At 56.2% G+C, this 25,314-nt stretch overlaps 10 protein-coding genes across 10 annotated transcripts; 4 read left to right on the forward strand and 6 right to left on the reverse strand.

The window, feature by feature from the left end:
• Positions 1–430: 430 nt before the first annotated feature.
• On the reverse strand, positions 431–930 carry VTN31DRAFT_76 (uncharacterized protein; the record flags this gene model as incomplete). The annotated part of the gene is made up of 5 exons (XM_069408299.1): positions 431–493; positions 556–604; positions 711–776; positions 838–857; positions 922–930. 5 exons carry the CDS (start codon positions 928–930, stop codon positions 431–433), a joined length of 207 nt encoding a protein of 68 aa, XP_069262932.1.
• A 444-nt stretch (positions 931–1,374) lies between these two features.
• On the forward strand, positions 1,375–2,064 carry VTN31DRAFT_77 (uncharacterized protein; the record flags this gene model as incomplete). The annotated part of the gene is made up of 1 exon (XM_069408310.1): positions 1,375–2,064. The coding sequence occupies one exon, from the start codon at positions 1,375–1,377 to the stop codon at positions 2,062–2,064; it is 690 nt and encodes a 229-aa protein (XP_069262933.1).
• A 349-nt stretch (positions 2,065–2,413) lies between these two features.
• Positions 2,414–3,109, reverse strand: VTN31DRAFT_78 (uncharacterized protein; the record flags this gene model as incomplete). Its single annotated transcript, XM_069408321.1, has 1 exon — positions 2,414–3,109. One exon carries the CDS (start codon positions 3,107–3,109, stop codon positions 2,414–2,416), a length of 696 nt encoding a protein of 231 aa, XP_069262934.1.
• A 1,704-nt stretch (positions 3,110–4,813) lies between these two features.
• Positions 4,814–6,625, reverse strand: VTN31DRAFT_79 (uncharacterized protein; the record flags this gene model as incomplete). The annotated part of the gene is made up of 2 exons (XM_069408332.1): positions 4,814–5,936; positions 5,991–6,625. 2 exons carry the CDS (start codon positions 6,623–6,625, stop codon positions 4,814–4,816), a joined length of 1,758 nt encoding a protein of 585 aa, XP_069262935.1.
• A 1,062-nt stretch (positions 6,626–7,687) lies between these two features.
• VTN31DRAFT_80 (uncharacterized protein) lies at positions 7,688–9,398 on the forward strand (the record flags this gene model as incomplete). Its single annotated transcript, XM_069408344.1, has 3 exons — positions 7,688–7,847; positions 7,901–8,471; positions 8,534–9,398. 3 exons carry the CDS (start codon positions 7,688–7,690, stop codon positions 9,396–9,398), a joined length of 1,596 nt encoding a protein of 531 aa, XP_069262936.1.
• A 144-nt stretch (positions 9,399–9,542) lies between these two features.
• VTN31DRAFT_81 (uncharacterized protein) lies at positions 9,543–11,421 on the reverse strand (the record flags this gene model as incomplete). The annotated part of the gene is made up of 4 exons (XM_069408355.1): positions 9,543–9,950; positions 10,003–10,169; positions 10,224–11,209; positions 11,288–11,421. The coding sequence occupies 4 exons, from the start codon at positions 11,419–11,421 to the stop codon at positions 9,543–9,545; spliced, it is 1,695 nt and encodes a 564-aa protein (XP_069262937.1).
• Positions 11,422–13,349: 1,928 nt separating this feature from the next.
• Positions 13,350–14,274, forward strand: VTN31DRAFT_82 (uncharacterized protein; the record flags this gene model as incomplete). Its single annotated transcript, XM_069408366.1, has 3 exons — positions 13,350–13,444; positions 13,521–14,067; positions 14,128–14,274. 3 exons carry the CDS (start codon positions 13,350–13,352, stop codon positions 14,272–14,274), a joined length of 789 nt encoding a protein of 262 aa, XP_069262938.1.
• A 1,580-nt stretch (positions 14,275–15,854) lies between these two features.
• On the reverse strand, positions 15,855–17,427 carry VTN31DRAFT_83 (uncharacterized protein; the record flags this gene model as incomplete). Its single annotated transcript, XM_069408377.1, has 4 exons — positions 15,855–16,226; positions 16,290–16,672; positions 16,727–17,287; positions 17,346–17,427. 4 exons carry the CDS (start codon positions 17,425–17,427, stop codon positions 15,855–15,857), a joined length of 1,398 nt encoding a protein of 465 aa, XP_069262939.1.
• Positions 17,428–17,541: 114 nt separating this feature from the next.
• VTN31DRAFT_84 (uncharacterized protein) lies at positions 17,542–18,166 on the reverse strand (the record flags this gene model as incomplete). Its single annotated transcript, XM_069408388.1, has 2 exons — positions 17,542–17,714; positions 17,758–18,166. 2 exons carry the CDS (start codon positions 18,164–18,166, stop codon positions 17,542–17,544), a joined length of 582 nt encoding a protein of 193 aa, XP_069262940.1.
• A 718-nt stretch (positions 18,167–18,884) lies between these two features.
• Positions 18,885–25,159, forward strand: VTN31DRAFT_85 (uncharacterized protein; the record flags this gene model as incomplete). Its single annotated transcript, XM_069408399.1, has 4 exons — positions 18,885–19,042; positions 19,100–19,748; positions 19,809–24,932; positions 24,995–25,159. 4 exons carry the CDS (start codon positions 18,885–18,887, stop codon positions 25,157–25,159), a joined length of 6,096 nt encoding a protein of 2,031 aa, XP_069262941.1.
• Positions 25,160–25,314: the final 155 nt, after the last annotated feature.

Here is a 25,314-nt window from a genome sequence, read left to right on the forward strand (position 1 = left end):
GAGCAGAGAGATCCAGCGAAGGCGGTCACAGAAAGAAAGGCGGGGACCAGAATGAGTACTCACTCGGCGACCAACGGAGATAAATCTACAATGGAAGAGTTCAGATTGGATTATCAGAGCCGGCTGTGTGGAAGAAAAAGAGAACAACTGATGGATCGTAGATGAAGCTGAGAGAAGTTGATATCACAAGCTTCCGCTCCGATTGCGCTGCGAAGTGGCCGCCACCGATGGCCTCCCTGCCTTTGAAGCCGCATTCTACCCACTAAAAAACAAGAGAATAAGTAGTCTGAATCAGAGAGGAACTGATACACGTTCTATTGGGCCTGATTCCGTCTTCGTAGAGCACAGATAATAGGTACACGGGGCATCCCCCATCCTTCATCAACACCCCCACAACTCTACCCTATGTAGCTGACGTTCAGCTTCGAATCTATTCCTCGTCCTCCTCCTCGGGCTTCTGGATGTACTTGTGGCGGATATCCTTCCATTGCCGCTGCAGGTCAAGCGATTAGTACAGCCGGATTGGGTCGGTTAAACGAAGGGTAGGGTACGTACGCCGCGATTGAGGCTGTCCCAAATCTTGTTCGTGGTGACATCGAAGGCACTGTTCGGTGACCCGTCAGTAAGCATGAATTTGATATGAGCAAGATGGCTGGTCGTTGTCACTGCAAGCGGGAGATCCCGATCACGTAGCGATACTCGAAACGTACATCTCAAAAGCAAAGGCACTGGCGAAGACGGTGGCCACGAAGGTGGCGTTCCGCCGGAAGAATGTCCTGACCGCGCATTAGCAAGGCCTCAATGTCCGTGAATCCGAGCCCGTATGGGGGGACTTGCTGGTAGATGGTGTTTGCGATCTGGAGAGGTGAGTTAGCAACTGCACTGTCCCACGGGAACCAATTGCAAAAATGCGCAACCTACCCCAGCCATTTTGAAGCGAGCAGCAGGCAGCGAGGAGGCGGACGGAGCCAGAGACGGAGAACAAGGCACTCAACGTTGTGATTTCGCGGAGACGAAGAGTCGGAGAGCATCAAAACCGTGACAACGTCCGCCAAGCCGGAATCTGCCGGACGCTGATTGGCTTAGATCATCAACCAATCATCGATCAGCACATCGTGCTGACTGCTGAGTCATCGTCGTTTAGCCTGGAGAGCATTCTCAGTCTCAACATCAGTCCAGAGAAAAAATCAAACAAACTATGGGACTGCCAGCCCATCGAGGCCAGTGTTCGCGGCTCTGGGTTAGTCCCTGATTCTTGACAATCTGCATTGTGCACTGGCGGTCCGGTGCAGATCGACAGAACCGCGTGAAGTTCCCGCCAAACCCACTTCAATACTGTGGATAATCGCATCGAAGAACCTATATTGAGTCGATATGTCGTCCCAACAGCAAACGGTCAGCGTATCAGGCATTGTGTTCGATGCCGCAACTGGACGCGGGCATGTCCCCGCTTCTATGCGCGCCGACGGGTCGATGCGGAAGGAGATCCGCATCCGCCCAGGGTACCGGCCACCGGAAGACATTGAGCGGTATCGACACCCTAAAGCCGCGGCGTTGAGGAATCGACAACAGGTACCGGGAGCCGAGGAGGTGAAGAGCGAAACGTCACGAAATAACAGCAAGAATGAGAAACGACAAGAGAGTCAGAGGGGGAAGACTCCTGGGAAAACGAATCACGATCAGGCGCCAGCTAAAACCGACGTTACGGCTACAGAAGGAGGGAAGAAAAAAAAAAATAAGCAACAGCAGCAACAGAAGGATTCAGACGCGCCAACGAAACCATCCGACGCGGTCGCCGGCGACCGCAATGTAGATACTAAGACCCAAGCCGAGACGAAGCCCACGGACCCGGACACGGAACGAGAAAAGAAAGCCCGGAACCTTCGCAAGAAGCTCCGTCAGGCACGGGAGCTGCGCGACAAGCGAGACCAGGGTGCATCGCTGCTGCCGGAGCAACTGGCCAAAGTGGTGCGCATCGAGGAGCTCACGCGAGATTTGGAGGCATTGGGGTTCGATGCGGAGGGCGAGAAGAAGGAAGAGAAGAAGAAGGATGCGACGCCATGAGAGAACTGAGAACTGGGATGGGAATTTCCAGCTCCGCACAAGTGCTGGATCTGGCAAGCGACTTTATTGCTACCTCGGCGTCCTACTAAGCGCATCTGCGCGGTTTCTTGTGTGTCCAGGTGGTCGAGACATGTACACGTCCACGACACATGAAGCGAAGACAGGGCAGAATGGCCCAGCGCCGGTCAGGGGTGGTCAGACTATGCACTATTATGTATCGCTGCAGACATAGGCACAAGTTGTGCCAGCGGTACCTCGGTGCCTTGCGAGATGGACCTAGAACAGAACAACTACAATTGGTCTATCCAATGCATAGGTATCTTTTTTCTGCTCAAACCGATAGGCCTATTCATACACTGTCCAAATTGGACGTCACAGTAGAAGAACAAAAACACATCCAGCGTATGCATGTATTTACCCTCTCTCTCTCGGAGTGACTGGCGCAATTGCATACCTCACCGGCGCGGTTGCAACTCCCCCCCTCAAGATCCCACGACCGCGTATCAACGACCTCACCTAAAGGCCCAGGCAGTTTCCCGACACGCCGTGCCCCAACGCCGTACGTCGCAGCCAAATAAGCCTGCGCGATGGAATCTCCGACGCCGACGCCGTTGACATTGTACCAGTTGCCCGCGAGCGTCAGACGGTGGTCAAACTCCTCGCGCACGGCGTCGGACAGATCCGCCATGCGCTGCAGATGGCCGACGGTATACTGCGGGATGGCGCGGTACTGCAGGCGGGCGCGCGCGACGGTCGGGGTTGCGGTGACGTTGAGGTGGCGGCGCAGCACCGACCGGGCCATCTCGATGCCCGTTTTTTCGTCGGGGAGGTCCTCGCGGCTCCAGCGATCCCACCAGTGCCCACCCAGCATGACCGTCAGCTTGCTTCCGGACGCTGTGTCCTGTCCGGAGCTGACGTCACTGCTGAAGATGACGCCCAGCGCGCGTTCCGGGTTTTGAGCCAACGGCACGCTGCGCGGGATCAGGTACCCAAAACCCCGGTGCGGGATAACCTTGGGGTCATCATAGTACAGGTTGACCACCATCACCGACACGGCGTAGTCGTGCTGCCTCAGCAGGTTCCGCGTCCGCGGCACTTGTCGCTTGGAGTCGCGGGACCCAGCTTCGATCGCCGCGGCGAGGCTTGGCGCCGGCGCGGTTGCGATGACGCGCTGGTGGATGTTGGACTTGTTGTCGTTTCCATAGGTAATCTGCACGTTTTGTCAGCATTGACGGGACAGACGGCACCAAACAGAGTAGAAAAAGCTCACCATGATATCTGAACCCTCGTCCAACCTTCGGATAGCATTGACAGGCGCAATGGTCAGAATCTCAACCTTGCCGCTGGCGCGCAGCTTCTCTTCTAGAGCAACAATGATATCCTCCAGCCCATTCTCTAGCGTCAACACAGCATTACCCAGCAACATATCCCCAAGTGACTCGGCATGTCCCTCCGGCCGGTCCTCCAACACCGTCTCCAACGCCATATGCCCATCTACCCAGTAGTATCTTTTCCCATCCCGATCCATCATCGCCAGCGAGCCGAGGACGCGCGCATCATTCCGCTCCAAATCCCGATACGATCCGAGAAGCGTCTGCGCGCTCAGCTTGTCGATATCGCCCGCGTAGATCCCATGAAGCACAGCAGAGATGAGATTGTCCGTGACTTTCTCCCCAATCCGCCGACTGATAAACGCCGCCACACTCTCATCGGCCGCGGCCCGCGCCGGGGGCGCCTTGAACGTCTCCGTCATGATCCCCCAGATCAGCCCACGGAACACCGGCTCCCTGAAGAGCGACAGCACCGTCGCGAGGGTCTGCCGGACCTGCTCCCCCTGGTCCTCACCATCATTACTATCACTCTTCTGCAGCTGGAGCCGCGGCAGCTGCACGAGGCGATCCGGGTAGTAGATGTAGCGGTTCAGCGCGGCATTGGAGGTGCTGCTCGTGAAGAGGAGCTGGTCTCGGAGGCCGAGGTCGAGGAGCTGCGGCCAATCAGTCAGCAAAATTTGCCATTGAAGTGAAGAAACATCTCAAAATCAGAACAACGAACCAAGTCCAATGTAGGCAGCGCACTGGAGCCCATCGTCCGCAACGTGCGCGGACCATACTCAAACACGACATGGCCGTCGTCAACCTCGACCGTCTCGGACTGCAGCCACCCACCGAGTCTCGGCGATTTCTCGTAGACGGTGATCTTGTCGCAAGCCGCGTCCGCCCGCAGCAGTCGGTACGCCGTGGTGAGGCCGGTAATGCCGCCGCCAACCACCGCCGCGTGGTACGAGCGGCTCGGCGGAGGGAAGTAGGAGGAGGGGAGGTTATGCGGTCTCGCGGCGGTCAGGAGCGGCCATTGGCGTCGCGTCGTCGTGCGGATTGCATGGCTAGCAAGACATAATCGCTGCATCGCCGAAGGTGTTGGTTTGGGGAGGGGCGTCTAGTGGTATTGATGGGGTGATGGTCGTGCGGCGGAGAAAGGCGGGTTTTCTACCAACAACTCAGAAACCTCAGCGATTCGAGGGTGAGACTCGTACAATTGATTTATGGTGACATTGGTGATTCTGGTATTCTTTTAGAACAGATACAGCAAGCTCGAATACAAAAATCATATCAAATGCCACATCCCTTGTATACATGACCAGCAACGCCAAACCCAAAGCCATCAAATAGTATATCAAGACCGCATGTCCGTCATGCTGTGAGGAATGAAAAATCCATGGTCCAATATGCAGAAATCCCACGCGTCTAGGCTCTCACGTAGACACCTCCTGTGTGTCTAATCCCCGGTCCAAACTTGCCGTCGGTGCTTCCGGCTTGATCAGCTCCTCTTCGACGCTGTCATCCACGAATTTGCGCTCGCTGACATGCGGCTTGTCCTTGTTGTCGGCCACCCACACCTTGTCCGCATATGTGCCCTTCTGGCCCTCGACATGCTTGTACGGGCAGTTGCGGTTGAGGCACGGTTTGTACTTGCACATGGTTGTGAGATGTGTGAACTTGCAACCCGGCACGTTGCAGTCGGCCCCGTTGCGGCACAGAGGCATGTTGGGATGCTTGAAGGGGCAATTGGGGTTGGTGCAGTTCGGGAAGAAACGGCACACCTCCTCTGCCTGGTGGGCCGCCTTAACGGCCGGAGACGGATGGCTGCCCGTGCATTTTCGGTTCTTGCACGCCGCTCCGAAGGGGCATTTATCGGTAACATCCACAAGAACGCCCTCAGGCGCAGCCGGCGACTGGTGTGCGTACGGGCATTCCTTTTTCGTACACCGCAAGTTGAACCGGCACACCGTGTCGGTATTCCCATTCGCTTGCTCGCCCTCTTGTGCTGGTTGATCGGCCGACGTATCCATGTCGCCATCGTGATCCGCCGGAGCGTTGGGGTCCTTGACCGTGATACCGTTCTGAGCGGCTCGGGCCGCGAAACTGGCGGCAGGGCGACCGGGTTGTCGCTCAACTCGCTCAAACAACGACCGACCTTGCCCTTGGTTCTGGTTTGGTCCGCGCTGCTGGAAGTTCGGGTTGACTGCTGGCGACACGAGCCCTGGCATAAACTGTGCCATCAGGCGCGCTTGTTCCTCAAGCAGCGCCATGAACTGCATCTGGTCCTGCGGGCTCATTTGCATGAAATTGCCAGCAGCCGCGCCCTGCATATTGCCGGGGCCCATCCGTCCCATGTGCCGGCCGTACCCCATTTTCTGATTTCCGAGCCGGCCACCCTTGAAGTCGCGGTTATGGGTTTGTACCCGGCCCATGCCTCCTTGGTTACGGATCCGATGCAACGGCGCATCGCCGCTCCGGTCGAGGTTCTTGTTGATCTGATTGAGTAATCGGCCTCGGCCGCTCTGTCCCTGGCGCATGGCGCGGGGTCCTGTTGGTCTGCAGAAATCGTCAGTCGCTGTGTCAACTGTGGGTATCGTGCGAGATGCATACATAGCCTCAGGCTGCGACGGAGCATCGCTCATCTGTGAATCTCCCTGAGCAGCATCGTGACCGGGCGCGCCCTGTTCCTGGCCACCGGTCGAAGGAATCGGCTGTGGGGCTTGCGACTCGCCGGACGCCGCCTGCTGTCCGTTGATCTGTCTGTTGAGCGTCTCAACTTGCTCGAACAGCCATCGTGCAAAGTCGTGGGCCTGCGTATCACCCTTCTCGAGGTTCAGCAAATCGTTGGACAGCTCCTCCGCAATCTGCTCCTGCGTTTTCCCATTGACCAGCATGAGAATCACATATTCGGTCAGCGCCGAGTCGTCGCCGCCGTCTGAGCTCCATCCCATCTCCACCAGCTTGGGCTGCACCACGTTGCTCAGCGCCTCGGCGAGCGGGGTGCCGAGAGCCACTGTTGCCGGCATGATGTTGACAAGCGCGGCGGCACTGGGAAGGGGCTTCGTATATCGACACGCTACGAGCGGGCGCGAGGGTTCGGCGGCGTGGTTGTGACGAAGAATGCCTGAGGGCAAATCCGATCCGCCGCGATCGATTCGGAATCGTTTCTCTGATGGCGAAACGTCGTGACAGAGAGATGGAGTATTTTCCGGCTGCAGGCCCAGCGCCAGCCATATTGGCGTCATAAGCCACAGACACGTGACTAAGTATGTATCTGAGTAAATGTGGCGCAGTGATTACATAATAAGCACCCAGCCACGTGCATTTGATTGATTCCTGAGGCCACAACTTGCCAAGTCCAACGAAGGGTCCCAAGTTCCCAACTGGGGAGAATCGACGATCTCTCGGAAGTCGGAACACGAGAGATGCAACAGTATGTTTGTGGCCATCGTAATCGATTGGAAAGAAAGAAAGAGATCCGGCATGAATACCTCGATGGTTGGACAAGTTACGTACACTCGCAATGCGCCTGCAAATGCATGGTTTGGCGTCGTTACTCGAGCTTTCGCGCGAACATGTTGCAATGGATTGTGCAGTTCAGGGCAATCCCGTGAGGGGCTGCCTAAGCCTTGCTTGCATTTCTTTTCTCAAGAGGACGCTAGGACAGTCGACTGCAATTTATGGCTTGTCCAAGGTTGGACCTACAAAGAACAACAATGCAAGTGCTACAAGCCTACATGCAGGGAATCCAGGCATGGACTGCTATCGGACTGTGTTCCTAAACAGTGCATCGCGACTGGATAACGTGAGAATGCCAGTGATACGGAGGAGGCTACAGTTAGTTACTCGTCGAATTCGATCAATTGTCTGTGTCTCCGTGACCTGTCACTCAGACCAAAACTCTCGGCTTGCAAGACTTGTGAAGTTGTGGCGTTGGGCGTTGGCAAAGCACGAACCCTCATTTGGTTAAGTCGAGCGTCCAGGGTCCGGCCGATTCAACCCTAACTCCTAAATCTTGATTTCAAGTGGCCCGTCGATTGGACTTTGAATCTTGAAGGATGGATCCTGCGGGGAATTTTCAAACAACTGCCCTGAACGGCTGAACGAAAGTCCAAAACCCCCATGTCACCATTGCTTTCGTCGTACGGATCGGTGATAGAAACAGAAGTGGTCGGGTAAAAGGATAGCAGCTACCTTGATATTTGTCTTCACGCCTGCGAGACCGGGACGGAAATGTCAAAGTCTAACGGAGCATCGTAATCGAAGACGCGTGTTGACAGTATTGACAGTTAGTGCTATTTTACGCAATGCTCGAGGCCTTCCTTGCAAGGCTGACGCCGGGGAAGGCGGCAGCAGCCCTGTTTCTCATCCTCTTCGCCCTATACTGGTGGCAGCGATTCACTCTCCTCAAGAGAATCCGTCAGCTGGGCGAGCGAGCGCCAGTGGTACCCACGTATCTTCCTTATGGTAAGCGGGCAATAAGTTGAATCAGAGCGGAACGTCACTGACAAAACGCGCAGGCATCGATTTCGTATTCAAATCAATGCGCGCCCGCAAATCGTTGCGGTTCGTAGAACATGCCCGTCGCACGCTGGCCTCAGCACAGCAAGCCAACGGTCTGACGTGGACGCCGCGCACGGTGGAAATCACCAGCCTGGTGCCGAAGCGGGTCATCATCACGATCGACCCGGAGAACATCAAGGCCGTGCTGACGGGCCAGTTTCAGGACTTTGGCAAGGGCGAGTCGTTCCACAGAGAATGGAAGGGCTTGCTGGGCGACAGTATCTTCGCGACCGATGGCGAGAAGTGGTCATCTGCGCGACAGCTGCTGCGGCCCATGTTTGTGCGTGATCGCATTGTCGACACGCAGATGTTTGAGCCAAATGTGCAGAAGTTGCTTCGACTGTTTTCGGGCAGCAGCAAGAAAGGAAAAGTGGTCGAAGTGAGCGATCTCTTCTTCCGTTTCACGCTGGACACCTCGACCGAGTATCTGCTCGGCAAAGGCACGGATAGCTTGGACAATCCCAAGACGAGGTTTGCGCAGGCGTTTGAATACGTGCAGATTAAGCAGTCCGAGTACTTTCGGCTTGGGTAAGGCCCCCCCCCCCCGACCGACTTCTAACTTGCTCGCAAAGAATACTCACGGCGAGAAGCTTTCTGGGAAGATTCCTCCCCCGGCGCAAGTTCCGCCAGGAGCTCGAGGTCATGGAGGACTTTATCCAGCCATACATTCAGACTGCACTGACAATGAGCCCGGAGGAGCTCGACAAGCGGCTCGCGAAACAGGACACGTTCCTGCACGCACTCGCGCGGTACACGCGCGACCCGCAGGTCATTCGGGACCAGATCGTCGCGGTGTTGCTCGCCGGCCGGGACACAACGGCCGCGACGCTTTCCTTCTGCACCTTTGAACTCGCGCGCAACCCGGACGTCGTGGCGCGGCTGCGTGCAGAGATCACCGCACGCCTGGGCGTCGGCGCGGACGCCCCGCCGCCGACATACGAGGACCTTAAAGAGATGCGTTTCCTCAACGCGGTCCTCAACGAGACGCTACGCATGTATCCAGCCGTCCCCTTCAACGTGCGCTACTGCCTGCGTCCCACGACTTTACCGCGTGGCGGCGGACCCGATGGGACGTCCCCGATCGGCGTGCCGGCCGACACTCGCGTCTCGTATTCGACAATGCTCCTGCACCGCCGGCCAGATCTGTACGGCGGCAGTGGGTACGACCCGGAGAAGTGGATTCCGGATCGCTGGATAGGCGGGTGGCAGCCAAAACCCTGGCATTACCTGCCGTTCAACGGCGGGCCCCGCATCTGTATTGGGCAGCAGTTCGCCCTGCTGGAGATGGGATATACCCTGGTCCGAATTCTGCAGACGTACGAAAGGATCGTTGCGATGCCGATCACGGGCGAGAAGACCATTCGGGACCCGCCGCTGCGGCTTGAGATCACTCTTAGTCCCGGGGCGGAGTTGAATTGTGTGTTTCTGCGGGAGGGCGAGAACTTTACTCCTTGAATTTGACATACATTGACGATTGCATGTACGAGAAGATGTATGTACGTACTGTGTAAAGAAATCGGTAATTTACATGCATGTCAACTCGAGATGGTCATCACATATAAGGGCCGACAAGAATCATCACGTCATGAATACTGGTACTCAAGCTGTACCCTTCCCTTTCCTCAACCGCTTCAGCTTCTGCTGGATCTCAATCTTACGGAGCTCCAGCAGCAAATCCTCCTCATCCGCATCGTCGAGGTCACTTGCGGCCGACAACCCGGCCGTTGTGCTGACGTTCGTGGCGGCGACATTGGCTTGTCCCTTGTCTGAGTCAACCCAGCCTCGGGACATCCGCACCGCCTTCTCCCAGGTGGCGAACATCCTCGCTGCCTTCTCCGATGGGATGCTCGGTTCAAACACCGTGCCGCCGGCGCGGTTGATGTCTCGCAGCTCGGTGAAGTTGCGCCAGAGCCCGATGGCCAGACCAGCGGCAATCGCGGCGCCCAAAGCAGTGGTCTCTCGCATCTTGGGCCGGTAGACGGGGATGGAGATGAGGTCCGCCTGGATCTGCAAAGTGTGAGTGGCTAACCACGAAGCAAAGAGAAAAAGAGGGGCGTACCTGCATGGCCAGATCGGAGTTACTCATGCCGCCGTCCACGGCGAGCTCGGACAGTGCGTGGCCGCTGTCCTTTTCCATCGTGTCCAGAATAGCCTTGGTCTGGTAGCAGGTTGCCTCCAACGTGGCGCGGGCGATGTGGCCCTTTTTTGTGTGCTGTGTGATACCGTCTGCTGGCGAATTAGTAACTAGTACTGCAAGGAGCATGACATGGTAAAACGCACAGATCGTGCCCTGAGCATCGTCGATCCAATACGGGGCAAACAGGCCGCTAAAAGCGGTGACGAAGACGCAGCCACCGTTATCCTCGACTGACGCCGCGAGCTCGTTGACTTGGGACGCTTCCTCAAATAACGACAGGTTCTTCTGCAAAAACTTGATACCAGAACCGCCGACGGCGATGCTGCCCTCGAGCGAATACACGGGCTTTCCGTCGAAATGGTACGCAACCGTGGCCAGGAGGCCGTGCTTCGAGATGACTGGCTTCTCGCCGACATTGTACAGCAGGAAGCAGCCCGTGCCGTAGGTGTTCTTGGCCAGACCCGGCGTGAATGCCTTTTGACCGACCAGCGCCGAAGACTGGTCGCCCAGAACGCCGGCGATGGGGACGCCCTTGAGCGGGCCAGACACCAATGAGCCAAACGCCTCAGTATCCGCCGACCGCACGATGCGCGGCAGATGCAGCTTCCCTTTCAGCCCGAAGAACTCCAGCAGGCGGTCGTCGTACCGCAGCTGCTCGAGATTCATGAACATGGTGCGCGACGCGTTCGTCGCGTCCGACACATGCACGTTCGCCTTCGGCCCGCCGTTGAGCTTGTACACGAGCCAGCTATCGACGGTGCCAAAGGCCAGTCGCCCTTGATCGTATGCCTGCCGCACGCGATCGACATGCTGCAGCATCCACAGCACCTTGGTGCACGACGGATACGTCGACAGCGGCAATCCGCAGAGCTGCTGCAGCTCCCCAGCGCCCGGGCGCGCCTTGAGCTCCGACACAATCGACTGTGACCGGGTGTCGGTCCAGACGATGGCGTTGTACAGCGGCTCACCGGTCTCGACGTCCCAAAGGACCGTCGTCTCGCGCTGGTTCGTGATGCCCACAGCCTTGATGCTCGGGCGGGAATGGCCCTGCGCTTCGAACTTTTCCACGGCGGCCTCAATGCATGCCTCGACTGACGAGACGAGCTCCAGGGGGTCATGCTCGTGCCATCTGGTTGTTTTTTTTTTTTCTCGTTAACTTTCACTGAACAGAATTCCGGGCCGCTCCGCATGTGTGAATTAAACTTACCCCGGATTCGGATATATCTGAGTAAACTCAACTTGGTGGGAGGCCACCACCTCGCCGTCCTTGTTGAAGATGAGGAACCGCGAGCTGGTGGTCCCTTGGTCAATTGAACCGATAAACACCTCTTGTCCCGTCATGGCTGCCTGTGAAGGACGATTTTAGATTTCTAGCATTGTACGCGTACGGCGTCCGGGCTGGTCTACTATCTTAAAGGATACTACAGAGTACCCCATGCCTATATCCATAGCTCAGCCTGGACGCGGGGGTTGCAGCGTCCTTTAAGCCGCCTCCATGGATCCTTGTACTTACAAATAAATGTTGCTCGGTCTAATTGGATCCCGGTTACAAAGTTCCCCCTCGTTCTCCATCCGGGGTCGATGAGATTTGGATCCGATTTGCGGAGGCTGCCGACCAATCATATCTCTCATCGAGCCGCAAATTCGGGCCATGACTTCTTTGTCATTGATGGATTCTTCGAATATTGCGTAGTTGACAGAGATCGCGCTTAACTCTGATCGATTTTCGCATAGGGTGCGGAACTAGTTTCCGTAACTTTGGCGGGAAGTTCAACTTCCTAGACTAGAGTACAAATTTGCAATATGAAAGTGCGGAGCAGACAATACTACTCGTATGCTGTAATTGGCTAATCCATTATTAACCCCGCTGGGAGAGCAATTTGCGTTGCTAACTTACGCGTAAGACCGGCCAAGCGTCCCGATTGGCCAGCTTTCGAAGCACATGATTTTCGAGAATCTTTCGAAAATCGATTTCAAACCTAAATTTGAATGATCGACAAACTTGAAAAATCGCACCAGCTTTGCGCAGGATCAATAGTATGTATGTACTACGGAGTACTACTCGTAGCTTTTCCTCGGTAATGTCGGAATCGGGAGAAAAGCTTACTTCAAAGGACGAGCTGAAGTGATGCCTCGGCCGGTCGGTATCGTTGACTGCACGGGGCACGCTATTCCGGAGACTTTGTTGGTACGTCCTCTATCTGACACAGCCATCACTGTACAACAGTTACATCGAAGTCCGCCCCGGCGCCATGCACGCGCCACGCAGGGCGGCAGGAAGAGTAGGCTTGGCTGTGATCGACAATGCGCACCCCGGATGGCCCTATTATCTCTCCATGCAAGACGTCTCAGAAGAAAAGCCGAAGCCCGGCAACCCGAATACGAGACAAACAAAGTTACTATTGCCATTGGCTTTCCCATTCAAGTCCCCGACAAAGCATGTTCCGATCACTCGGTGCATTCCGAAAAAAAGAGAAAGGGGAAAAAAAGACAGAACTCGCCCCCCGGACAACCAACAAAGTCCAGACTTGCAGCCCGCCTAAGTGTCAAATGTTTTCCATGCATGGACTAACGCCGATAGGCTGGGGAGTCAGCCACTGGGGGGCGCACTAGGTCCAGAAAAGGCGGAATTCGGCGATCTGCTGCTGATTCAAAGAATCATTCGGTAATCCCGGACGATCTCATCATCATGGCAGGCATGCCTTCCAATCCTTGCATGCGCCTGATTCGATGTTTTCTGCGAGGGACCCATGTGAAAGTGTACAGGGTTTGGTAGGGCGCCAAGGGGATTGTTACGTTGCGTTGTACATACATTCTCCGCACAGCTATTGCCGAGTCAGTCAATGGACAGACGGGACAGGAAAGGAAAAAAGAAAGAACCTGACAGGACGGAGCCATCATGAGATTCATGACAGGATTCGTGGATATTCGAGGCTCTTTGGTCTCGAAGGATGGTGCTCCGGCTTCTGGATGCCGAGCTGAATCGGCAATGATTAAATAGTACGTACTGGACCGGCATATGAAACAGGCGGCATCTGTGTTGTGTGTGGCATCTCGAAGACGGTAAGGAAAGAAAATAAGAAATAATCATGACCGGAAAACACGCAACGGACGATGAAGTCCATTGCGTTCGCCCTTCTTCGAAGAGAGAAGATCAATCACCGACAAGCCCGCCAACTTATACGCATGCTGAACGCACCGAACCAAACCTGCTCTGGCCGCGCATCCGGCATTCGCTGCGCGAGCCGTTCTCCGAGTTCCTCGGCACGATGGTCCTGGTGTTGTTCGGAGACGGCGTAGTGGCGCAGGTTATCCTGAGCAACGGCGAAAAGGGCAACTATCTATCGATTTGCTGGATTTGGGGGTAAGCGCAATTGATCTGTATATAGAGAATACAAACCATTCTTGAAGGATCAAATCTGATACCCATCCCACTTCAGCACCGCCGTGATGCTAGGAGTCTACGCTGGCGGCATCTCCGGCGGTCACATCAACCCGGCGGTGACCTTCACCAACTGCATCTTCCGAGGCCATCCCTGGCGCAAGTTCCCCGTGTACGCCATCGCTCAGATCCTCGGTGCCATGGTCGCCGCGGCCATCGTCTACGGCAACTACAAGTCTGCGATCGATGTGTACGAAGGTGGGCGTCACATCCGCACCGTTCCTGGTTACTCGGACACCGCGACGGCGGGCATCTTCTGCACCTACCCGGCGCCCTTCCTGACCACGACGGGCCAGTTCTTCTCCGAGTTCATCTGCAGCGCGATACTCATGTTTATGATCTACGCGCTGCAGGATGAAGGGAACATCGGCGCCGGCCCGCTCACGCCGCTGGGGCTTTTCTTCGTCGTGTTTGCCATCGGCGCCAGCCTTGGCTGGGAGACGGGCTTCGCGATGAATCTGGCGCGTGATTTTGGGCCGAGGTTGGTATCGTATATGCTGGGGTATGGGCCTGAGGTTTTCAAGGCAGGGAATTATTACTTCTGGGTGCGTTGGATTCCCATGTTTCTGAGAGTATGCGTTTGCTGATCGTTGTTTTGCTTGCAGGTTCCGATTGTTGCGCCCTTCTTTGGCTGCACGTTTGGCGGGTGGCTCTATGATACGTTCTTGTATACTGGGCCGAGCCCGATCAACAAGCCGTGGTGGGGTCTGCGAGTGGGCAGGCTCAAGAAGAAGCTCGATAACGCTGTATGAATGAACTGCACTCTTGGACCGAGGCGCGGCAGTCTGTGTTTTCTTTAAGAGCAATGTACGGAGTACAGTTCGCGAGAACTCAATCTCAGGCGCAATAGGCCTACCCTTTTAGGTAATTAGGGCTAGGCGCGGAGATATACTCCGGAGTCAACATTGATGGGCAAAAAAAAAAAAAAACCCTGCGACGGTATGATATTTTATGTATTCTATCAAGAATCAAAAGAGACGAAAGAATGGATCAATTTCCCTGTTGATTGACTTGCATCTGAGCAGCAATCCCATCCGTGCTGAATGTAATCATGAGCCAGCAAGCTCGGACTTTACTACCCATCAATCGGATTAGGTTCACGAATATGATGACATGGAAACATCATCCGGCTGAGAATATATTCTCAAAGAACTCATAATCGTCCTCGCGGGAACAACACCATCCTCCATCTATTCAGGTCAGGCGATTTTACAGGAGAAAATGGAGCTCGAGCAGAGAGTCACCTCGCGCGTTTTCCTCATCCGCCATGGAGCCACGGAATGGTCCGCCAAGGGCCTACACACATCCGTAACGGACGTCCCGCTGAGTTTTGAGGGTGAGAAGCAGGTCCTTGAGACGAAGAAGAAGTTTGTTGGCAGGGGGAAGTTGATCGATCCAGCTGATATCCGGCGAATGTAAAAACCCTCAAGTCCTTCCGACAGTGACCATATTGAACAAGCTGATGCTTGGGCTAGTTACTGCTCCCCCTACCAACGCGCTCGCCAAACATGCGAAATCCTTAACTTCAGCTCCGAGGGTTATCCGGTGGTCGAAGAGCACGAACTGCAGAAGACCTCTGGCACTCCAAGCCAGCAAACCAAGCAGGTGCACCCAATAGTGTACACTGACAAGCTCAAAGAATGGAACTACGGCGAATACGAGGGCAAGACGATAGAGGAGGTGCATGAGCTTCGTCGGCAGCGGAAACAGGAAAATGGCGGGCCGACGTGGAATATTTGGCTGGATGGGTGTGAGGGGGGAGAGTACGTCCCTCTCTCCGATTTCTGGTGAATGACGGTGTTGATGTGTTTGGTTGGTAATAGGTCTCCCCAGCAGGTCTCGGACCGCATCGACTCGCTCATCCGAGAAATCATCGATGACATCGATGTCGGCGGCCCGATCCCCGGTGGAAAGACGTTGCCCAGGGCAAAGAACTTTGTGTGCGTTGCGCATGGTCATATCCTAGCGTCGATGGCGTTTCGGTGGGCGCGCCAGCCGCTGAAGAATGGGATGCGGTTACTCATGGAGACGGCGGGCGTCGCGGTGTTGGGGTGAGTGAGGTCTTCGAAGTTTATCTGGAATGATCGGCCCATTGACGTACCCAGGTTCGAGCATGATAACATCGATGAGCCTGCAATCATCCTAGGTCGCAACCCGATTGACTAAGAGGTTGAGAAAACTTCATTTGGTAATGGAATGCTGGGTTTCATTATCATTGCATTCGAACTATTAGCCAGCTAACAATATACAATGCAAACCAAACTCGTATGTACAAACCCGAACCGGACACAGCATGCGTAGTAAAGGAAATGTCATAAGTCATAGTCGTACATTACGCCATCAGCAGTGCAGCCCAAGCAAAAATTCCGAGGACAACCGTCATCGACATCGTCAATCGGTTGCTGTCATCCGAGAAGTTCTCGGGAGGTGCAGGCGAAGATCCCGAGTCACCATCGCTGCCAGCGGATCCCGAATCCGACGATCCAGCTGCAGATCCAGATCCAGAGCCAGACCCACTAGAGCCAGTGTCGGTCGGAGCGAACCCTGCAGACGTTCCTGACCCGGTCTCTGACGATCCGGCAGGCGCAGTCACCGTGGTCAGCGTCGTCAGTTTCACACCACTGGACGCGCTCGACTTATCGCCGGAGGGGCAGGGCGAGTCCGCCGAAGAGCATGAAGCAGGCGCTGAAGGCGACGACGTAGACTGGTCACGAATTAGTCAATTGCCTTGTGCAAAGCCAGATCGCCGTGGGGGGTGCTCACTTACAGACGCAGCGGGGGGTGTCGCCGTGCTGCCGGCGTCGGTCGACCATTGGCCCGAGATATGGTCCGTCAGAGACGCCGAGGCGGACGGCACCCACGGCCACACGTCAGGCTTCGTCCACGTTTCGGGATCGCGATGCGTGCCAGTGAACGGGAACGGCGCCGAGCTGCCCGAGGTGATCGTCGGCACCGACGCGTCCGTCGACACCGACTCCGCGGCCTTTTGATTCCCGCCAACAGTGCCGCCGACGGCCTCGATCGACTCCCATTTCCCGCTCTTGTCGGTGTACTTGTACTCCTTGCCCGTGGAGTAGTCCGTGACCTTGATGGTCTTGCAGTACATGGTGAACGGCCCTTCGTCGTAGTTGGTGAGGCCTCCAGCCCAATCTACGGAATCTTAGCATGACTTGCCATACCATAGCTCGAAATTGTGGTACTTACCAATCGTGCCCTGTGCATTGTTCGGGTCCCCTCCTGCCCAGACACCGACCCGGACCATCATCGGTGTCTGCGGGTATCCGTACGAGCCTGCCTCGGCGGCCTTCAAGGTGCGCACCGGGGTGCCGTCGATCAGCCACACAATCCGCTCGGCCGTCCAGTCGATTGCGTACGTGTGGAACTGCTTGTTATTCGACGGTGCCGCGAACGTCTGCTCCCGGTCGAAGGTGCTGGTGTCGCCCTTGCTGAAGTAGTTCGTCTGCACTGTGTCCGGCTCGCCGCCCAGGAACTCCCAGTCAATCTCATCCAGGTCGTCTGACTGCAGCACCGCGCTGCTGACAATGCCCTGGCCTGGCGCTGCCTGCAACTCCCACTCCACGTGCCCAAACATGATGTAGAAGTCCGATGCCAGCAGCGGGCCATCGCCTTGCTTGGCGACCGTGAACTCCGCGCCCATAGACGGGTTGTACGTGACCGTCCCGCCTTCGGCTGACCATTGGTCCTGTTCACCTTGGGTGAAGTCCCATTCTTTGGATGTTCCGAGGGCGGGGTTTGGCGGGCATGCTGTGGCACTCTTGTTAGCATTCTACTATGGATTCGTCCCGGCTGTCGAAAAACTGACTTGTTTCCAAAGGATTGCAATCCGTGAACGTCTGCGCGGCGGCCAGCGCCGCGGCCACTGCCGTCGTCAAGAGATACTTCATCTTGGACAACCTCGCTGGCGATCCAAGGTGCAGAAGAAGATGTGGCAAGACCGGAGGTCGTGTGATTTGAGTCAGTCTTCGGGAACCGCTCACCAGGAGCGGGCAAGGCGAACCTTATATCCAGCGGTTCGGCCCCAGCCTCTCTGTTTTACTGTATTTCTGTGGCTCCAACGGTGTCCCTACTGGAAGCACTGTGAGCCTGATGCCAGCCTTTTGAGTTCTCCATTCCCAACCTCCTACACTGAGAGGCGGCTCCAGCCGCCAATCAAGGGCCAGGATTCCAATCTCTGTTACTGTGCCTGTTTCATTGTCTGAAGTTCTGCCAGGAACCAGTGCCCGTTAAGAAAACATCTGACGCGTGTTGGAGCGGCCCAGGAACTTCATTGTGTACCATTATTATTACGGTTTCTCTATACCTCGTCCTGGCCGTCCTGTATGCCTCCAAGATTGCACTGTCGGTTGGCAATGAGTCTGCTCCGCACTCGCACAAGGATTCGTCATTTCCTGCTGACTCATCATAAGGACCTTGCCCCACTGGCCAGAAAGTCGAACGGTGATTGGCCGAAAATTCAACGGCAGGATCCTGGCGATCACGTGATTCTAGTTCGCCCCCCGCGGACAGCGGCCCAGCCTCTTCGTTTCCGGCAAGGAAGAGGCAAAACCGAGACAACACAGACTGTTCCCATGAAGAAGCGATTTCACCTGTCAATTTCCACCGAGATCCGAGTGTAACTTTCATAAGCGTCCAACTGAGACACTCTGATACTCTCCTGGTAGAGAGCTGTAACCCTCCCATACAGTTATGTTACGCGTTAAATACGCCACCTGTCATCGATCGATCGATTGATAACCTTATCGGCGCTAGCCTCTCGGAGAAATGGTTTCTCCGTCTCCACCTACTGGACTTTCCTCATGTGGCTAGAGAAATCAAACAGTGCAAACTGCACCTCCCATGGCATCAGCGGCCAGAGGTAATCCTCCCGCCCGGCTCCGGGGCGTTCTACAGAGCGGCTTCGTCGTAGAGCTGGTTCTCCAGGATCCAAATCTCTCTGATTGACCCCTGTCTGTCCTCCTGTCAGTCTTGGTCCGTCCGCCGTGCGCTGCCATGTTCGGCTACCTTTCCCGACCCGTCCTCCCGGCATGATGTGGAGCGAATGAGCTGCTCGCCCGCGCGCCCGCTTCGTCAACCTTGCGCCCAAGTCCGAATCGCAACAATAACTCCCACTTCAATCAGATCGATTGCCTCAATATTCTTGTCTGGTCGATCGCTCGTGGTCTGCGCCTGGTTCGCCGTCCGCTCCCGTCCGATCCGGCCCATAGCATTGCTCGGCGAAGAATCAAGTCAATAAAGCATCCCCCTCCGCCCGTCGCCGGAGCTCCCCCGGCGATTCTCCGCCTCCATCCTCCCGGCATCTCTCAGAACGTGAAGCGCTTTGCGCACCACGGGACCCCTCGCCATGGCGCGATACAGTGGAGAGCAGGTACCGCCGAGCGCGAGACACGGCTCCCAGGATTCCTCCAGTACGGGCCTGTCGCAGGCGACCATCCGGCCGGAGACTGTGGATAGCAGCGACTCTTCGCGGACCCGTCGAGCAAAGCACTCCCGGTCTGCAAGGTGTGTTGGGCACTGTGCGAGTGCGCTACCCCGTTTGCGCCGCTGACAAGCTATCAGACGATCGAGACCGCCACCGGACACGAACAAGCCCCTACCCAACCCGGAACCAGAGCCCAAAGAGGCGACGCCAATCGGTCTGCACAGTCACCGACAAGCGCTGGCAGTACTGGGCGGTGCGGATTTTCTATCTCCTTACGCATTGCCAGGATACCAACCGCCGTTTATCAGTCACTACAACGACCCGAATGTACAAGGCAGATTGGGTTCGTCTCGGGTGCAAGCCTCCAATAACTCCACACCCAAACCGGCCCAGACGAGCTCCTGGAACGACTCCTCCGAGCAAGATGCACCATCCCTGTCCCATTTTCGCTTTGGGAGTGGAAGTACTGAGCTAGACAACTCCGATCACCGTCGGCCTTCCGTGGCCAGCACCATCAGCAGCAACGCTTCCAGATCCAGTCAAAGCGAAAAATTCCGTCGCCGGTTGCAAGGGCTCTTCGGCGAGAACCAAGTCGATGAGGAGCTCGATCCGCGTCAGAGCTCGAAACCTGACGAAGACCGGTCTCATCAGCATTCGACCTCGACCGATCGGACCGGCTCGGCGGGTTCGTGGCGTCTCCCGGAGAACCAGGCCTCAACCTCAGTCGACCCTGCACCGCCGTTGCCGCCTCCTTCGGAAGAAATAGCTCCGTGGTTGCATCAGAAGGTACGGATGCGGTTGCCCCGATGGGTGTGGCGAAGGAGCTGACAAGTCTGAAATCGCTAGGATATTCCACGATCTGGTGACGCGCCAGCACAGGACCGTTCAGCCCAGCGGCCATCTTCGCGCAAGCCGAGGGAAGGCAGCAAACAGTCCAAAGAGTCGCACCGATTATTGCATCCCAAGGCCCTGGATGCGAAGAAGCAGATCCCGAGTCCCCGTTTGGCACTCAGTGGCCGAGATGATGACGCGGATGGGCCCCTTTCTGCCAGCTCGGTGCCCAGCCGTGCGAAGAGTCCCACTCCGAGCATTCAAAGCCTGCACTTATCTCAAGAATCTAGTTCCGGCCAGCAGTCGCCGAGGTTCCAACATGGCAAGCGTGGTATTCGGGATCTCCTTCGCAAACATCTTCCTGGTTCCTCCAAAACTCCACTGGAGTCTTCTGCCAGGAGCAGTAGAAATAGCTCTCGACGAGATTTATCACCGCATCTGAGGCCTCGACACCACAGTTATGATGACGGCGGGTCCAAAGGTCGCGGCATCCACTCCCATAGATTTCGACGGCGCGAACACCCAACCGATAAGGATTCCGGTCAGGGGGCTCCCGAGGAGGAGTCATTCTGGCCTTTGGACACCGATTTGGGGAATATGGAAGGGATCATCAGTGAGCCACGGCCAGAATCGCCCCTTGATCAAGGGAGAATTTTTGACGGCGATCCTCCAGATGAGGTTCCCCGAAAGGACCCAGTGCCAATACAGAGTTGGGATCCGCCCGACAGCTGGTTCGTCAAGAAACATGGCGATGACATGCTCGGCGCTCTCCCGTATATCGACGACGAGATCAACACCGAAGTTCACGATGACGGGCTGATGTACTTTATCCGTGTCTTCCGTGTTGACTCGACGTTTGCCACGCTTTCGGCCCCGCTGAATGCAACCGTTGCGGACATCCTCGATCTCCTCGGGAAGAAATCTTTTCTCCAGGACAGCCTGAACAATTACGAGCTCATTATCCGCAAACGCGACCTCTCGCGCCAGCTGGAGCACGGCGAGCGGCCTATCCTGATCCAGAAGCGGCTTCTCAAGCAAGTTGGCTATACCTCCAAGGATCGCATCGAGGATGTCGGTCGGGATGACCACAGCTACATCTGTCGATTCGTTTTCCTCCCGATCAAGCTCAGTGGCAACGTTAGCCTGGATTCCGATCCAGGATTGAACCTGAACCAAAAGTTCACTCACGTCGACCTGCAGGGCCGCAATCTGGTGACAATCCCCATCACACTGTACAAGAAAGCGCACGAGATCTTTACGCTCGATCTGTCGCGCAACCTCGCCCTCGATGTGCCCTCCGACTTCATTCGGCGTTGCATTCACCTGCAGGAAATCAAGTTCGTTGGCAACGAGGCCTGGCGACTACCTCCGAGCTTCAGTCTCGCAACCCGCTTGACGAGCTTGGATGTGTCCAGCAATCGGTTAGAGGATCTGTCCTACACCAACCTGGATAGGCTCCGGGGCCTCGTGAACATCCGGCTCGCCAACAATAACCTCAACTCTCTGCCTGCATACTTTGGCTCGTTTTCCTCGCTGCGCAAATTGGATCTTTCCTCCAATGACTTCACCGTGTTCCCGCAGTTTCTGTGCGAGTTGACTAATTTGACGGACCTGGACATCAGTTTCAACCAGATCCGTGAGCTCCCCAACATCGGCCGCCTCGTGACGCTGGAGCGCCTCTATGTCACCAACAACAGGTTGACCGGGGCCCTCGACGAATCATTCCAGAAGCTCATCAACATCAAGGAGATTGATGCTCGCTTCAATCAGCTAACAAACGTCGACAGCGTGATGCATCTCCCGCGCCTGGAGAAGCTGGCCCTGGGTCACAACGCCGTTGCCAAGTTCAAGGGCTCGTTTCCAAGGCTGCAGACCCTGGACCTCGACCACTGTCCCATCACCCAGTTCGAGCTGGACACGCCGGTCACAACCCTCACGTCCTTGAACATCGCATCGGCCAAGCTGGTGCAATTCAAGGACAGCCTCTTCGACAACATGCCAAATCTCACAAAATTGATTTTGGACAAGAACCATTTCGTATCATTGTCACCGCACATTGGCAAGTTGCGGTTCCTGGAGTACTTTAGTATGATCAAGAACCCTCTGGCGTCGCTGCCCCCCACGATCGGCTGCCTGACGGAGCTGAGATACTTGAATTTGCGGGAATGCAACCTCATCCGTCTGCCGTCCGAGATCTGGTATTGTCTAAAGTTGGAGACTTTGAACGTGTCGTCCAATCTCTTGGACAGCTTCCCCAAGTATAGCGGTCAGCCACCGCTGCCACCCGGTGATTACTCATCCGCTACCACACCGGCGGCCACGCCAGGCCTCTCCCACTCGCCGAGCTACGAAAACATGGGTTCCATTGATGAGGAAGGGGATGGGAGACGCCCGAGTACATCGAGTCCCAGCGCTGGGCGCAAGAACTCGATGATGTCCAACACGTCGACCACGGGCGGGGCCCGAAAGGCGTCGACAGCGTCTCGCAATTACCCAGACGGCCCCCCGGTAGCTGTGCGCAAGGACTCCAAGGACTCGAATTTCTCGCAGAGGATTGCCACCACGTTTGCCGGCTCGCTGCGACATCTGTACTTGGCCGACAATTGGTTAGAAGATGACGTCTTCCGGGAACTGTCCTATCTTCCCGAGCTTCGAGTGCTGAACCTCTCATACAACGACTTGACCGAGTTACCTCATGGTATTCTTAAGCGATGGCAACTCCTCACGGACCTATACCTTTCCGGAAACGAGCTCTCAAGCCTGCCGTCTGACGATCTCGAGGAGACGAGCAATCTCAAGACGCTTCATCTCAACGTCAATCGGTTCCAGGTACTGCCTGCTGAGCTCTGCAAGGTCAGCAAGCTGTCCGTGCTGGACGTGGGCAGCAACTCGCTCAAGTACAATGTGTCCAACTGGCCGTATGACTGGAACTGGAATTGGAACCATAATCTGAAGTACCTCAACTTCTCCGGGAATAAGAGATTGGAGATCAAACCCAACATTGCCGCGCTGGGGCCCGCGGCCGTTAATGGCACAGACCTCACCGGGTTCAGCTCCCTGCCGCATCTGCGGGTGCTCGGCTTGATGGACGTCACCCTCACAATCAAGACGGTCCCGGAGGAAGACGAAGACCGACGGGTGAGGACGTCGGCGTCTCTTGCCGGCTCGCTGATGTACGGCATGGCGGATTACCTCGGCAACGACGAGCACCTCTCCATCATCGACATGATGGTGCCACGGCTGCGAAACGACAACATGGATACCCTGGTGGGCATGTTTGACGGTCAGGCACGATCCGGAGGCGGCTCCAAGGTGGCCAAATTTCTACACGAGAACTTCACGCGATATTTTGTCGATGAGCTCAAGAAGATGAAGGCCGAGGTCGACACCCCGCTCGATGCGCTACGCCGGACGTTCCTTGCCCTGAACCGGGACATGGCAGCAGCTGCGTCGAAGAACGCGGATGAAAAGGACGTACGGCAACACACCCGAGGGTCGACGTCAGCCGCGAAACTGCTCAATCAGGACGACCTTCAGACTGGCGGCGTCGCCACCGTACTGTACCTGCGGGACATGGACCTGTACGTTGGCAATGTGGGCGATGCGCAGGCCGTGTTGGTCAAGTCCGATGGAACTCACAAGCCCTTGACATTCAACCACGATCCCGCAGAGCCGCATGAACATGCGCGCATACGAGCTGCTGGCGGCTATGTGTCGCGCAACGGGAAATTGAATGACGCTCTGAGGGTATCGCGGGCCTTTGGCTATTTCCATATGGTTCCGTCCATCATTGCCGCGCCGCACACGGCGCATTTCACCTTGACCGAGCAAGACGAGATGATCATCATGGCGTCGAGGGAGGTCTGGGAACATGTCACGCCGGATGTCGTGGTCGACGTGGCCCGGAAAGAACGACATGACCTGATGATCGCGGCGCAGAAGATCCGCGACCTGGCGATCGCGTTCGGCGCAAGAAGCAAACTCATGGTGATGATTCTCGGCGTCAGCCAGTTGAAGAAACGCGAGCGGTTCACGTTCAAGGGCACGAGTCTGACGACCATGGGGCCGATGTCGCCTTTCCCAGAGGGCGAGATTGTGCCCAGTGCCAAGCGGACCCGGAAGCCTCGGGGTCCCGGAGACTCGAGACTTGCTCGTCTGGACTACGTGGATGCGCCGGTAGGGGAATTGGCGATCATTTTTACGGATATCAAGCAGTCAACGGCCCTGTGGGAGACGTGCCCGGATGCGATGAGGTCAGCCATCCAGATCCACAACGATATCCTACGACGGCAGCTCGGCATCGTCGGCGGATACGAAGTCAAGACCGAAGGAGATGCGTTCATGGTTGCGTTTTCGACAACCACTGCGGCGCTTCTCTGGTGCTTCAACTGCCAGATGCAACTCCTGGAGGCGGAGTGGCCGATTGAGATCCTGGAACAGCCGCAGTGCAAAGAAGTCTATGACCAAGACGGGAACCTCATATTCCGAGGCCTTTCCGTTCGGATGGGCATCCACTACGGCGAGCCGGTGTGCGAGAAGGATCCCGTCACCAACCGCATGGACTACTTTGGCCCGATGGTCAACCGAGCGTCCCGGATCTCAGCTGTCGCGGACGGAGGCCAGATTTTCGTCTCGTCCGATTTCATGGGCGAGCTCCAGCGGACCCTGGAGCGGTTCGCCGATGCCGAACGTTCGCAAACGGATGACGGTATCGAATTCGGAGAGCAGGAGGCCAACATCCGACGCGAGCTGCAGCAGCTGAACAGCCAAGGCTTCGTCATCAAGGACCAGGGGGAGCGGAAGCTGAAGGGACTCGAGAACCCAGAGTCTGTCTACCTGATCTACCCGCATGCCCTTGCCGGCCGCCTCGTGGCGCTGGAGGACGTCCGGCCCGAGGAAGGCGAGGCACCCGCCAAGATCGCGCAGTCGTCGAAGCTCAACCTCAGCACAGACATTCTGTGGCAGCTGTGGGAGGTGACGCTACGGCTGGAGGCAATCTGCAGCTCGTTGGAGATGCCGGGGCAGACGACGCTGAACAATCCGAACCGATCGCTGGTTAATGCCATCAAGAGGGGTGGCGGCGAGCTGGCGGATGCCGCGATTGTTGGGCTGGTTGACATGCAGGTAACTCGAATTGAGGTGAGTTTGCTCTTTTCTTGAAATTCTCATTCAACGGCTTCTACTGATGTGTCTAAAATCAGACTTGTGTGAACACCCTCGCAGTGCGGCACATGATCCGGCCGTTCCAGCCTGGTGACAAGTTGCAGGACCATGCCATGCCCATGGGTATGGTGTTGCAGCAGCTGCAGTCACAGCTTGCGGAATACCGCTCTCTCAAGGAGCAGCTGGACACTCCCCGACCGTGATGTGTGATGTTTGATGAGCTTATGCTTATGGTGAATCATTTCCGGATTGGGTGGGCTGGCAATTGTACTTTTTTTTTATTATCATTATTTTATTTTATTAATTAGTAACGACTTTTTGATTTCATGTATACTACTTTACATAGGGGCATATGGAA

The sequence above is a fragment of the Thermomyces dupontii genome (genome assembly GCF_041956625.1).
Source record: "Thermomyces dupontii strain NRRL 2155 unplaced genomic scaffold VTN31scaffold_1, whole genome shotgun sequence".
In the NCBI taxonomy this organism is placed as follows: Eukaryota; Fungi; Ascomycota; class Eurotiomycetes; order Eurotiales; family Trichocomaceae; genus Thermomyces; species Thermomyces dupontii.